Source organism: Scophthalmus maximus, chromosome 20 (genome assembly GCF_022379125.1).
Source record: "Scophthalmus maximus strain ysfricsl-2021 chromosome 20, ASM2237912v1, whole genome shotgun sequence".
Classification (NCBI taxonomy): domain Eukaryota; kingdom Metazoa; phylum Chordata; class Actinopteri; order Pleuronectiformes; family Scophthalmidae; genus Scophthalmus; species Scophthalmus maximus.
This window is the reverse complement of record NC_061534.1, coordinates 2,401,781-2,416,402: the sequence shown is the minus strand read 5'-3', so window position 1 is coordinate 2,416,402 and position 14,622 is coordinate 2,401,781. Positions and strand designations below refer to the sequence as shown.

Genomic DNA, 14,622 nt, shown 5'->3' with positions numbered 1-14,622 from the left:
AGGGGACCGCAGCAGGTGTGCTCGTGCTCGTGCTCGTGCTCGTCATCTCACATCCGGTGACTCAGATATGACGCGCTGATGACGGATGAGTCAGTTTCACTGTGGACAATGAAACATCACGAGTTCACAGGAAAAGGTCATAAACGTGATGGTTGATATTTCACCACTGATGTCACTCATCTGTTATTAAGATAAGATCAGATATTGTTTATTCATCCCACAACTGGGAAATGTGGGTGTTTAACAGAAAATAGAAAAATCTGTATCAATAAAAACATACAATGAATAAAGATATGTGCAAAACAAATAAGGTATGTAACAATAGTTAGTACTTTGAAGAAGGAAAATGTATGTATACTATTAATCCCAGTGATAATCAAAAACGAATGCATTATGTATGATTTCATTTTTAATTTCCATCAAATGAATAAGTAAAATTCAAACTAGTGTCCTAATCACAGCTGTTATTAAAAATGCATTTCCAAAAATGTAAATTTTTCTCACGTGAAATTTGATTCAGGTGTCGTGAACCAATTTATATCAACTCATATTTAACTGGACAATGAAATAAAAAACAATGACAAGAAGATTTAATGAATTTTAAAATAGTTTTTTCTAATCAATTGATATTGATATATGTGTATTTAACATGTGATTTCTTACATAATTACATTCATATTTATATGTACAGCTACAGTATCATAACAGCATCACGTCACAAGTGTTTGCTCATTGTGGGAACTGTTGGGTTTCTTTCTACAGTATTATAGGTCTTGAAATACTGTATGTTATGTTTTGGCACTATGTAAAACTATGTGAAACGTCTGAAAAACCAAATACAAATATATGTGAATCTTTTATTGTCCTTATCACGTCCGTTTGCCAATTTTATAATTCTTCCTTGTTATAAATCCCTCAGAATACCATCACGATTACTCACTGGAAGCGACACCAGTGGTCATTAACCACAGTGTTCCACCTCTGAACACAGTTCCTCTCCTATTGTGTTGCCAGTAATCACACACCTGCTGCACACAGTCCAACAGTGTGGCTCTGATTCTGATTCCCCGTCTGACGGGTTGAACCGGCTCAGAGGTCAAGAGCCCGTGACCTCTCGACAGCTGTAAACCCTCTGCGCTTTGTTGTTTTATGTCAGAAGAGAAACTTTGACCCGGCTCCGAGTAAACACATCAGCTTCAATCCTCGCGACAGCTTCTGTGGAGTCAGAGTGTTTATCTGAGGGATTAAAGGGAAGTTAGTAAATGTGACGGATTAGAGGAGAAACATGCAAAGACGATCCCGCAACACATTCTGCTGTAACACAGACAAATAGACTTCAAAAAACATTCTTGTGGCAAAATTGTAAAGTTTAAAAATTCAACTAAAATGCAGAATACTTTGAATATGTAAATGTACTTATTTATTTCCACCTCTGGCAGATGTTTTCATCCAAGTCAGATTAGCGTAAATCATGCAGAACATTACTGCATGATGAGAAAAAATTAAAGTTGAGTTTAAGAAATCAGTTCAATATTTTATAAAAGTGGAAAAAATAAATTTTGCCATAAGATGGTGCGGCCACTCTGTAAACTCAGCAGTTTAAAGAAATATATGTTCATTTTATCAATGTTTTTACAGTAGCTGAAAGGAAACATAAAAAAAAAACAAGTGAAATCTGTATTATTATATCTGTCAATGAAGCAAGATCATTTTTCTTGACCAGAAATCTTGAAATAACTTTAAAAAAAATAGGTAAATAACTTTTAAAACAAGATGATTAATCTCATATTTCCAAATCTTGGATTTTAAATCTTGGGGAAAGCACAAAACAATTTGCATTGCAGACAACACCATCTTCATATAGAGTATGACTGTATCATTGCAGCGCCCCCTTGTGTCTATAAATGAATAATGATGAAGGTTCTTCAATAGAAATCAGGGTTGTCGCCTAAATAAAAAATGGTAGATAATAAACAAAATAAGAAAACGTATCGAGAAATAATACAAGGATCAACGCAAGGACATTAAATATTAATTTATTTCAAAGATAAACATATTGTTAATATAATACAGTTGAAGGCCTATAAATCAAAGCTCGCACTTTTTTTTTTTTTAAGGCACATGGACAAAAAATGATAAGACATAATGGCGAAAATATTGCTACAGGATTCAGAAGAGTTCATAACAGAGCTATTACATCTCAGTAAAGAAAGAAAGGAATATTTTCCCAAAAAGTTTTTTAATATATCTGTTTGGAAAATAAGTGATTATAGCATCTTTGAATTTACATCCTGTCGTATGGCAACAACTTATTCTGTCACGAGAAACAAAGCAAACAGATTTGTTGTCATGGCGGCAGCAAGATTCTGTACGTTAGAATAAAAATACACGTGTGGTAGGTAATAAATTGATTAATGTGTTTGAGGATATTGATTTATTTGCTTTATGCAAACTGGGGATTTTAAGATCAGTCACACATACTTTTTTAACGGTCCTGCATATTTGAATGTCATTTTTAATTTCGAAACCTGAAACCAGAAAAGATCTCAGATCACATCTCTATAGGATTTTTCAAATTAAGTAATAAGGCAGTTTGTTTCCTCAGGGATCCAGCCGCTGAGAAAATTTGAACATTTACTATTCATAGAAAGTCAGACATCCATTTTTTTTTAAATTATTGTTATTATATATGATATAATATAATTGTTAGCACTGTAAATTAGCAGCAAAGTGCAGAAAAACAACCTGGGAGGCGGCTTGATAGTGTTTTGTGTTAAATGCACATAAAGAGGCACCGACATCGACGTGTCACTTCCTGTTGTCGTCGGGTCACGTTCAGACGGTGACGTCCTGATGTCTCGATGCCATGCGACCGGGAGGTCAAAGGTCAGACCAACAGGTGGCTGGAAAAGGAGCCGTCACTCACTAGAAAACAACAAAAAAGAAAAATTTTCCCGCTTTAGGAAACAATACAGAACAACAAACTTTTAACATTAACAATCTAATCTCAAGCCGTTGTCTCATAATCCATCAGTGATTCTACATTAAATGAGTAAACACAATGCAATTTGAATGTTTTAATACATATCAGCCCTGCGCTGTATTGTAGCCTAGTTTAAAGGACCAGACCGCTGTTTTTGATCCTATGAAAGCAAAGTAGTAAAGAACAGTACGGTTAGTCAGGGCTGGGTGAAAGGTTAAGAATGTAAAATGTATTTAGAAGAGAAAAAGTGGAGGCCGTCAGATAAAATTCATGGCCCCATGATTGGGATTCAGACCCCCTCACTGTAATTTTATGAATCCCACCGTTTCCTGTCAGAGGCTTAGAGGTTATTAACTCGGACGTCTGGAGGCGTCCCGCAGAGTGGGACTGCTTAATGTGAGCCGCAGAGAACAGCTCGCGCTTAAGCCCCGAACGAGGATTTCATTGGTTACGTAAGAGAAGTGGGGGGGGGGGGTTTCACAGGCAGACAAACGAAAATGTAAATGTTTTGAGGACTCGGTTGAGTCGTGTCCAGTGAGGACGTCGCGGGGAGGCCTCCAGTATCCCGAACGCTACCACCACCACCACCGAAGAAGAAAATTAAAAGAGGACGGGAGGGAAGTGCATGCTGGGAAAGTGGGAATATGTGAGAATTTAACGGATGGTACGGTCTGTTGGATTTGCCGTACTGTACACACAAGTACAACAAAGGTCCGACAAAGGCATCTCGTGGGGACATTTCATATGTACTTTCATACCAAGTAGACGTCCAGCTCAGCGTCCAATTGGCTACTGCTGAGGGACGGCAGAGGGTCGTCCAGAGCGATCGTCGAACTGGACGCTCGTCGGTCTTCACTGCAACATAGACATATTGGTAGATATAGAAATATATATATATATACTAGTTCATAGTGCAGACGACGAACAAGAGCAAATTCAATTTCTGTTGAATTGACTAGGGGGGCGACCCCTTGTATTTTCTCAATAAACACTGTAGAATACCAGGACATAAATCATTTTTTGCCCTTGCACATCCTTCTCTCTACACGCTGTCACCGCTCCGTTCAGCTCCTCTTGTCTGTGTGTGGAACTGATGCGGTCAAACTGCTTTCACGAAGTCCAGGGAAGCTCATTTGAATAAAGGCTGCAGGTGATTAAGATGTGAGGGCGGCGCCCGATGCGCTACCTGTTTCCGAGATCCTCCTCTTCGTCATTCAGGCCGGACACAAAACAAACGGCAGCTCTGGACAGAAGGTCCGGTTGCTTGGAGGAACTGTAAACTGTTGCAAAAAAAGGAGTTTTCGTCAACCGCTGGATTCAAAAAACAAACATGCGAAGGAACAAAAGCTATCGTCACCCTTTCAGACGTACAGTCTCCGTCCAGGTGGTCCATGCTCTGGGCCTTCTTCCCCGCCGCCTTCTCCTCCCTCGGCGGGGACAGGAACTCCTGGGAGGCCGACTTGCCCGCGTGGAGGGAATTCCTCTTCCTCTTTGAAGACGCTCCTCTTAAGGCTGAGAGACCAGGGGAAGGGAAGCGATGAAATAATAAATGTATCGCTGTTCATGCAGGGATTTACAGGAGTCAGGGTGTTTTGGTCGGGCGACTTACGGTGGCTCTTTTTGAACACAGTCGAGCCCATGAACTTGAGGAACCTGTCTGCGTAGAAGCTGGGCCTGTGGACGGACACGGTATCCTGAGAGGAAGAGGAAGCTGTTAAATACAGTACATGTCCCCCCCCCCCACACACACACACACACACACGAACAGATACATATTTATACATTTGGACAAAGAGGTCTGCCGGTACGGAGCAGGACCTAATGTTACATACCCCGTCATGCACGAGAGCTTTCCAAGAGTGTTCCACCTTCTTAATGAACCTGAAAATATCAACATGTACAACGCTGAATAACAGTAATCATACATATATACTGTATGGAGTCGTTGAAATGGAAACATTGAATGCTAAAGCAGGAGACAAAACACAGGATATGACAGGAAGACAAAAACTAAAAGCTTCTATCAAATTCAATATATGATTTTGTTCATAATCTAAATGATTAATTCATAATTTAAAGACACAATAAAGATGCTTAATTGGGGAAAAGTTGTATTACACATTTTTTTCAAACGCTTTTTTAAAATGATGTGGAACCTCGAACAAAAAATCACCACTGGCACAGAAACAAATCAGTCCATGTGTGTGTGTGTGTGTGTGTGTGTGTGTGTGTGTGCGAGCTCACCTGTAGGACTGAAGGATGTCGATGATTCCTAAAAAGATGAGCAGGTTCTCATCCTTATGTTTGGCAGGAATTCCGCCCAATCTGAAAAAAAATGAGAAGTTTTGGATTTTTTTTTTTTTTTTTTTGTAAACCTTCTGCACACCGAATAGAAACATCTCTCAGGTGCAGCCGCAAAAACAACCACATGTCCTCACGTGTCGTCGTCGGCGGCCACAGGTTCGGGATCCCTCACGTTCCCCTGGATGGACTCGAGGGCGGTGGAGTAGAGGACCCTCTGTCCTCTCCTGCTGTCACACCGGCTCCCTCTGCCCAGCGGCTTGCGGTCCAGAACGTGGATCCCCAGCAGGAGGCTGTAGTCCATGATCTTGAAGCTCTCCAAGACCTGGCGAGAGGCAGACGCCGACTGTCAGTGACGGATTCAAGAGGCGATAAAACTGGGAGATAGATTAGAATGTGCAGGTGCCTGAAGCCTGTGATCTCTGTACCGACCAGCAGGGGGCGACTCCGCTGGTTGTTCCTATAGAAGTCTATGAGAAAACAACTCTACTCCTCCACTTGATTTATAACGTCAGTCGAACTTTTTTCCGAGGAGTTTATGGTTCAACCTCTAGTTTCGAGACTTCTACTACATAGCACAGTGTTCATTTTGTGAATTACGTTCGAATTTAGAGGAAAATAGACGACAAAGCATCGTCGACGTTGGGGTGTGTGATTGACAGCTTGCCCGTCCAAGAGAACTGGTCATCAGCGGTTATTATTTTGTCCTTTGTCATCTTTATATTGTATTTTTCATACTCTCTCACTCAGATTAATTAGTCATTTGATAACGAGTGTCTGGTTAATGTAATAAAATGAGAAATTTGAAGGGTAAACACCCAAATTCACTCTTTCTAAGCCACACGCCATAAAATGTAGCTGTACGTCGACCTCTCCAACACCAAAAAAGGCCTCAGGCTAAACCCTGGATCTACAAACAGAAAGTACAGTACAACATACTGTAAGCCGCCGATCCCTCTTACCAACCGCTGATATCATTAAGAAACTCTATAAGTATAACCCACCTCCTGTAACTGAACAGAGAGGTCCTGAATCTGCACCGTGTTACCTAACGCACTTATACACCAGAGGCCCCCGACGAGGGCACATGACACACGGACGGGCCAGTTTGTCCAGAGTCCAGCTGCTCGGCTCAAACACACGGCGTGAGTCAGGTGCTTCGCTTAATCCTCCGTCAACGGGCCACCATTGTTTTCACGCTAACGAAGTAACAGGCGGTCGCTGATGAGGTCATCTCAACAGCTCCGGGCCCTGCGCGAACGTCGTGGTTGCGTAATGTTATCAATGAGCGGTTGAAGTGAGTGGGTGTTGAAAGATTAAGTTTTCATACCTGATTGGAAAACCAAGGAGAAAATAATTAGCGACAATTCTGATTCGCAATGTTAATTGTTTAAGATATTTATCAAGCAAAGGTTTTAGACATTCTCAGGCTGCCGTGTCTAAAAATGTTAATGTTTGCTTCATATCATTGAAATGAAATATATTGAGTTATGTACCGCCTAAGTTTACAGCTGCTTCATGTTTAGCGTACGGACCTGAGAGCGGCGTATGGATCTTCTAATTTAACCGTAAGAAGGATTGTATCACATTTTGGGGGAAAAAGCACATTACCCCAAATTTTAACGATTCAATTTAATTTTATTCAAGCCATTCAACATTGTCTATAAACTGTATGTGAATGAAGTTATTATTGTTTTTTTTGCTTTAGTCAAGAGCAATATATTTTAACAACTACACTTTTTCATTTCTTATCATCATTTTTATTGTGGATATTTACTAATGATTAAATTTCTATTCCTGAAGCTAGATGTCAGTGAAATTAATTAACTTTTAATATTCATTGATCCTCACAGATGGACTTTATGGAGCGTCCCTCTTCCCCAGAGGACAAACCCTTTAGATTTTTAGCGAACCTGCAATCTTAACTTTAGCGCCACCTTCTGGACAACGTTAGTTTTTTTTTTGTTATTTGTAACGCTCTAAAAAATCATGCAGATCAATAGCTAATAGGCTATGTTTTCGAACTATTGTATATTTTGGACTATATTGAACATTATAATCATTAGACTTTTCGTCTCGAAAAATTATTCAACAGGAAATTTGCTTGTAAAATAAATAAGGAGGTACAATAAATATCTGTACTTCTGCATAACATGTGAAATACCCTGCTCTTTTGATGAATACTATCATCATTTCAGTAGGACTGTTTTATATAACCTCTTGGTTCCACTGTGTTGACAGATATATGGTTTTTTTTGCGTGAACACACCCGACAGTCCCTCTGCAGCGTCTTCATCAGGGCGTTGTAGGTGTCCGCGTCGAAGTGCAGGCCCTCGTGCATCTCCTGGAGGTCCAGGTCCTTGAACGTGGGCGAGGACTTGCCGCGCTCCTTGCGCGAGGCGCGGCGCTTGTACGAGGAGCCCTTCAGGTCGTACTTGTAGTGCATCTTCATGGCGCGCGGCAGCACGTTGTTCATCACCACCACGCGCACGGTGACGCCGCCGCACTGGATGCAGTACAGACCGTAGAACTTGGGCAGCAGCGTCCTCGGATTCTGGTTCAAATTCTACGAAAACAAAGACAAGACATGTTAATTAGAGACGGATGAGTGTAGTCAAGAGAAGCCTGAATTCTTGGCATACTTAATAATATTAATTAGATGGTTTTTAGGTATTTGTAGGTGCACGAATGAAACTTCACACAGCAAAAAGTATTAAATCCAAGGCTTGGCAAACATTTTCCCCAACCAGCTACATCTGTAGGGTACTACAGTAAACAATTAGCACAAAATGAAAATGAAAGTTATTAAAGAAAAAGGTTTTATTTTAAATATTTGAGGAGACATAAAAGCGAAGGGGTTGCACCGAAAGGTCCCATGTTTGGTTTCCACCACTTGGAGTGCTATGGAGCAATGTTTTTTTGAGGGGGTTTGCCACCATCTTTTTTTGGTTTTGTGCCCAAGGACATATATCTACATTTGCAATCGATGCAATATTTAACATAGTTATGTGTCAACATTGACCAGGGAGAATCAGCAAAATCTATTCAGCATGTTTTTTAAACTTCAAGGATAAGCGTTCGGCGGAGCCCTTCTCACCATGTAGTAACCGGGCAGCAGCTTCTGCAGGAACTCCGCCTCCTTGTGCTGCACCGTCTTGATGATGAACTCATCGTCGCTGGTGAGGTAGAACCAGGAGCTGCTGGCGCCCGAGTTGGAGAGCTCGATCAGAGGCTCATTACACATGGAGCACTGAAATTTAAGCTATATACTGTCAGTTTCTGCAACATTGCACTGGATCAGAGAACATGAGTGTCCACGCTCACCAGGTAGTCGTCTGGTTTGATGCCAAACAGCTCCCTGAAGTAGCGGAAGGCCAGCGGGGCGTACGTTTTCAGACGGAAATCTGGATAGTGGTGTGCTGGCGTCAGGTTGCTGCCCTCGCTGGAGAACAGGTATTCTCTTAATGCTTAATTTTGCAATTTTTAGCTTAAAAAAATAAATATATGAAACTATAGTTTCCAAAGATCCATTGTCAATTCTTTTCTTTTTAAACATATTAGGTAATACGTACAACATGTTTTTTGTAAAGGTTTTTGTGGTTTTTCTATTTGACGGCCTGGAGATTTTTTTCCATGAAAGACCAAACAATTGCACAATTACAGACCAAATACTTGGATCCTGGAACAAAATGTAATGAGGTCAATCTGGGATTCAAACGATCAGCTCACTCAAATCATTTTTTAACTTTGGTTGAACTGATCCTTTAAATTTAATCTCGCTGAGGTGCATTTTGTCAAAAATACATTTTCTCACTAAGCGAGTGTATACCTGGGCAGGAAGACGCTCTCCACCACGGAGAAGTCCTGCATGAGAACATCTCTGTCCGGTTTGGAGCTGAGGTTTCCAACTGCGTAGCTGATGCCCAGCTGGATGGCTCCTTTCAAGATGGCCGCCGTGGGCTAGCAAAACATAGCGTGGAAGAAGAATGAACATATTTTGTTAAAAAAGAAAAGGAGTTCTAAGTTTTTCATGCATCGTCGCAATCATCAGTCAAATTTCAATCTGTTGATAATGTGTTTTATGACCTAACTTGCAAAACTAACGAGACTGATGTGTATATTTAGCATGAACTAGCTAATTCAACAAGCGAGAGTACATGGAAAAGTGTTGGTATGTTGTACAACCATTCTTTTAATCGTACGCTGTAGTTTGGCACGTCAATTCGTTGCTTTGCTGTAATGGATGGATTCTATTTATTCATAATAGAATATAAGTTGATCAGAAACTCGGCATAACGCAAACGTGACAATTTATTCACGTTTATTCTTCCACCAAAATGAATTTTGGTGAAACGTCTCTGCAAACCTTGAACTGACCACTTCCCCACGACTCTGTTTATCTCCATCAGCAAAGATAACAAATCCAACCACAACAACAACAACAACAACAACAACAACAACGACAACAACAACATTTAACTGCAATCGGGTCCTCGGAACCCTAATTTTTGAAGCTCTGAAATATTAAATCACACCTTGGTTGATGATGAGAATGATTTAAAAGCACTCCACATTATGATATTAAATAACATTTTGAAAGTAAATCTTGCCCATGGAATGTACAGTTGAAATTCATACGACGTATGCTGTGACAACCACAAAGTCTTTGTTTTTAACAACCTGCCGTCTGTTGTCTCTGTGTGTAGCTGTTCCTCCAAACACGCGATGCTTCCTTGCTTTTCCTTCACTGACCAGAATTTGACGATGAATAATGACGTCCACTCACCTTTCTATGATCCTTCGACGCTCTGGAGGTTTTGGTTCCTCCTCCCACACTGTTGGCAGTGAGAGTTGACATCTGTTGGACAGAGAGAACTCGATTAGAGGGAAGCTCATCACATTTGAAGTTCTCTTTTTTACCCCCCCTGGATGATGAAGAATGGTCAGATAGAAGTGGGTTTACCTTGAACGAGGCTTTACCGAAAGTGCATTTCCCAGACGTACGGCTCCTGTGGGTGAGGCACAGAGAAGAGGAGTTACACGGCGTGCGGCATTTGCATGGATGTCAATGCAAAGCACAAGTCGGCGGGTGAAAGAAAACTGCACGAAGGTGAGCGATTACTCGGGTTGCATTAGTGTCTCCGGGCTTAAAGCTTCTGCTCGCAGAAACTTCCAACAGCTCGTCGGTCTCTTTCAAGTCCCTGACGCAGAACTTGCAGAGCCCTTCGCAGACCAGCCCGCCTGTGGTGCTGCTGCTGAGTTGTGAGGGACCACCGGTGTTGGTGCCGGAGTCTTTAACTCCAGATTTCCCCACGACGACCTTTGATCCCAATTGAGAAGGATCAGGAGATCATTACGTCTGAAATCCCCCCCACGTTTTATAACAGTAGGCAAAGGAGACTCACACGTGAGTGGCCCTCGACAGAAACGACAAATAAGCCACTAAGGAGTTCATTATGAACATTGAGTTCATGAATAAAACGCTGCCACAACGATGTTTTGTAAACAGAAGCATTTGGCGATCAGCGCTTTGATAATACAAAGGATCTGCAGACAAATCAGAGCCAAGAATGCTTGTGGACTGGTCATAAAGACTCGATAAATAACCTATTTATTGTGTCAATCAGTCAAATTAAAGGCACAGTGTGCAGGGTTTAGGGAATGCCAGAAATATAATATAATTGTTTTCGCATTTATGTTTTTTATTTGCTGTAAAATCACCTGAAACTGAGATTAGTTATTTTTTACATTAGCTTAAAATGAATTTTGCCCTTAATATCGGAGAAGCGGGTCCTCTTCTGTGGATTCTGCCATGTTCCACCGCCATGTCTCTACTGTACAGACGCCCCGAAGGGACAAACCAAACACTGACTCTAGAGAAAGACTTTTCGTGTTCCCACCAAAGACTGTAAATATAAAAATGGACGTACAGTCACCGGGTCCAGAAAATGAAGCCAATGCGGAAGTGCCTGGTGCCTGCATTCTCTCGATTGACCAGCAGAGGGCGACTCCACCGGTTGTTTCTATAGAAGTCGATGAGAAAATGACTCTACTTCTCTCTTTTTTAGCGTCAATAAACATTTTCCCGAGGACAAAAGGTCGACGAGCTCTCAGCTGGACCACACCCCCACCGCTCCTACGTCTGGTTGCACACAAAAAAGGCAAGATGGCGCCGGTCAAAACGCTAAACTCGAGGCTACAAGACGTCAAATTCGCAAACCAACGGGCGACGTCACGGCGGGCCGCCACTTGGTTTGAACATCACCGCCGTACCTTCATGTACATGCTCGTTGTTCAGGGTCTAACTACTGCTGTTCAAACAAGTTTGTCATCGGATATTCGAAATTGAAACTGTGAACAATTTTTTAAAAAGGGGGGGAGGGGGACTTCCAGTGCCTTGAGTGAACCTGCAAAATCGAGCGCAGATCCTTTCAAGACAAGCCGCGGGTGTTTATTTTTGAGCGCCGCCTCAGGATGTGGCGATGTGGCGTGTGACTCGAGGGGTTGTGATGAGAAAGCTCTTTTCCCCGGGTCGTGTATGACATCCGACCGAGGCTGATGAGATCAAGACACTCGCTGAAGATTATTTTCAACGGTTTGAGTTGCGAAAGCGGGTTGAAAATATCTACATAGAACCTTTGTCCGGGGTAATTTCCAGGTCTGCTCTGCAGCAGCAGCAGCGCTTTACATATTAAAAACACACAGAGGGAGAGAGTGACATAACTGCACAGTGAGTGCGGTCGGTTGGATTAAATACTGGAGTTCTCTGCATACTAAGAGAGATTATCGACGGCTTTAAACTCACAACAACAATGACAAAACAAAAATTCTAGGTCGGCCTTGATTTGCAGAAAAGATAAATTAGATTGCTAGTTGATAATGAATAAAACACAAAGGTGCAAAAGCCTTTGTTTCTGAGAAACTATTATCTATATCTGAAGGCAGGGAGTTTCAGTTTCATATAGTCAAATTCAAACACACACAAACCACTGATATATCTAATGACCAATTCTTTTTTTATAAGAATGACACAAAGTTTTGTGCAGATCAGAAAACAATAGAAGCTACGTGGGGGCACTTGATTAGTTTTATCAGTATATTCAGGCTTCAGGTGAATAAAGCTGCACACTGACACATGACGCACACACACACACACACAGACACACACACACACACACACACACACACACTGCAGCTCTTTTGCATACACATGCAAAGCGACCAGGAGCCCTTCCAGCTCACAGGCCGACATTCAACACGTTCTTCTTTCTCTGCCTGAAGGGGAAGGGAAGTGGAGCTCATTTCCTCCTGTGACACCACCACCACCACCACCACCACCACCACCATCATCATCATCATCATCATCATGAAACACACTCACAAGCGTGGAGAGACAGGCGACTGACAAACCCCTGCGGCTGAGAGCAAAACTGATGCCGAGGGCAGAATGATAAAGTCCATCCTCCCCCCCCCACCCCCACCTGATAAGAAAGTTGACAGGAAGAGCAACAACACACAGGTGTTGCCGGGCAGAAATGGAGGCCACTCTCCTCTTTCTTACCTGAACAGACATGGTCGTGTGCAGACGGTGATGAGTGATGGTCAGTGGAACATCGACGGTTCGATGCCGCTGCTGTGACGTGCGAGGTGAAAACTCTTTGACTGACTGACGGTGAAGAGATGAGATGAAGAGCTGCAGCGACTGTTGAGCATCCTCACCACTTCCTCTCTCTCTCTCTCTCTCTCTCTCTCTCTCTCTCTCTCCGCCTACCTGTGGGGTAATTCCACAGAACGTATGTGAGTCAAGGCATGTAGGCGAGAAAGGTTTTTCGGACCAGAGAGATTTTAATTTTTGTTGTCCACTTTTTATTACAGTTATGAATAGGACTGTTGATTTTTAATTTTTTAAAATTATATTTGGATTCAATTTTGATTTTTAAACAAATATTTCATTTTTTAAATTCTTTTATTTCATTTCGATCACTGTTTTTTTAAATAAGTTTCTAGTCTTTATTTAACCTGATTATTTTATTTAAACATGTGGAAAAATTATTATTAAGATGATTTTATTCATATTTTTAGTATTTTTTAAGATAATTATACTATTTAGCACTATTTTAAGTTTATTTTTTTAAAGTATGATTTGAATAATGTACAGTGTATTCTAAAGATGATAAAGTGTAGTAGATGTTGTTGAGTAGTACGTGTGATCATTTTTATCAGTGTGTATTGTTGGGAATTCTATAATCGTATTGTACAGAGGTCGTTAGACAGAAAATAGATAGATGTCAGGCAACAAGGTGACACACACACACAGAGAGAGATGGGAAAAGACAACAGCTGAACCAGCTGCAGTAATGGAACAGTGACGGAGACGGTTACGACCTCGACTTGCTCATCGAAGCCTCAGTGAAAAACATCGAACGAGCAAAAAAAAAGAAGAATAAAAGAAATGAAATAAAACAGAAAAATTGAAGTGAAAGCGTCAGTGTTCCCCTCTGGCCTCTAGGGGGCGCTGCTGCGGCTCTGACACACCTGGATCGTCTGTCATTTACAGTAACACTGGTTTATTATAATGATCTGTAATAATCAGGGCGTCTGTTCCTGTCACCTCTCTGCGAATCCACGTTCACATTTTACATTATTTTTCTTCCCTCCCTTTGTTCTTTTAGTTCCTTCCTCATTTCTTCTTCTTTCTTTTTTTGGTTCCACTTGCCACTGGGATGTCATTATTCACTCCCTTGTGTCTCTCACCCTCGCCGTCTTCCTCCCATTGTCTCTCGTCTCCCTCTAAGTGGGCCGGAGTTGAAGTCGCCGGAGGTTTCGTTTGGGAACAGCGGGGGCCGGGGGACGGGCGGCCTGCGGGTATCAGCTCCGTCCTCCAGGAACCAAACACAAAACCTTGGCCACATCTGGCTGCGAGTCAGCGGTGAGGGTGCAGGGCCGCTGGGGGGTCGACGTCCTCCTTTATTCAGAATCTCACTGAGACTGTTTGAGTTCAAAGGTCAGACACTTGCTGACGAGTCTTCAGTCAATATAGAATCTGAGTATTTCTGATTAAGTAAGTAAGATTGTGTAATAGTTTGGAAGTCTGTCGGCTGAGTGACATGATGTCACCTGCTTTCAGGACTGTGAGGATTCAAATGTTCTATAAAACTAACTCAACCCAGGGAAACTGTGGTAATCCAGGGGGAAATGAGAGGGGGAAAAAACATTTCAAAGCTGAATATTAAACTAAATAAACTTTAAAAAAAACATCTTTTTTCATAGAGGGCAACAAAGAGTCTTGAGCCTGATCAGGACATTTAGATAAAAAATGTAAAATCACGCGTCAAGGT

At 41.7% G+C, this 14,622-nt stretch overlaps 1 protein-coding gene across 5 annotated transcripts; it reads right to left on the bottom strand.

Annotated features, from left to right (window-relative positions):
• Positions 1-2,020: 2,020 nt before the first annotated feature.
• pip5k1ba (phosphatidylinositol-4-phosphate 5-kinase, type I, beta a) lies at positions 2,021-13,022 on the bottom strand. Of its 5 annotated transcripts, XM_035608620.2 has the most exons (15): positions 12,846-13,015; positions 10,248-10,293; positions 10,071-10,142; positions 9,114-9,244; positions 8,609-8,726; positions 8,382-8,534; positions 7,554-7,850; positions 5,422-5,609; positions 5,228-5,308; positions 4,816-4,864; positions 4,593-4,677; positions 4,355-4,495; positions 4,170-4,263; positions 3,742-3,838; positions 2,021-2,925 (listed from the first exon to the last, which is right to left on the bottom strand). In XM_035608620.2, exons 3-15 carry the CDS (start codon positions 10,140-10,142, stop codon positions 2,923-2,925), a joined length of 1,509 nt encoding a protein of 502 aa, XP_035464513.1. In that variant the 5' UTR covers positions 10,248-10,293; positions 12,846-13,015; the 3' UTR covers positions 2,021-2,922. The 5 variants fall into 5 exon arrangements, 3 of the variants coding, with proteins under 3 accessions (XP_035464513.1, XP_047185540.1, XP_047185539.1); XR_007030236.1 differs by having other exon boundaries at positions 3,742-3,833; positions 4,341-4,495; positions 4,593-4,864; positions 12,846-13,022; XR_007030235.1 differs by having other exon boundaries at positions 4,341-4,495; positions 4,593-4,864; positions 12,846-13,021.
• Between the last annotated feature and the right edge of the window lie 1,600 nt (positions 13,023-14,622).

Bases quoted from the DNA above. Each gene is read 5' to 3' on its own strand.
- pip5k1ba (XM_047329583.1), bottom strand. From the start codon at position 10,142: ATGTCAACTCTCACTGCCAACAGTGTGGGAGGAGGAACCAAAACCTCC. The intron at 8,727-9,113 runs GTATACACTCGC...CCTGTTCTCCAG, and splicing joins GAGAGCGTCTTCCTGCCCAG to CGAGGGCAGCAACCTGACGC. The intron at 4,496-4,592 runs GTAAGTCGCCCG...CTGGTCTCTCAG, and splicing joins TGTGTTCAAAAAGAGCCACC to CCTTAAGAGGAGCGTCTTCA.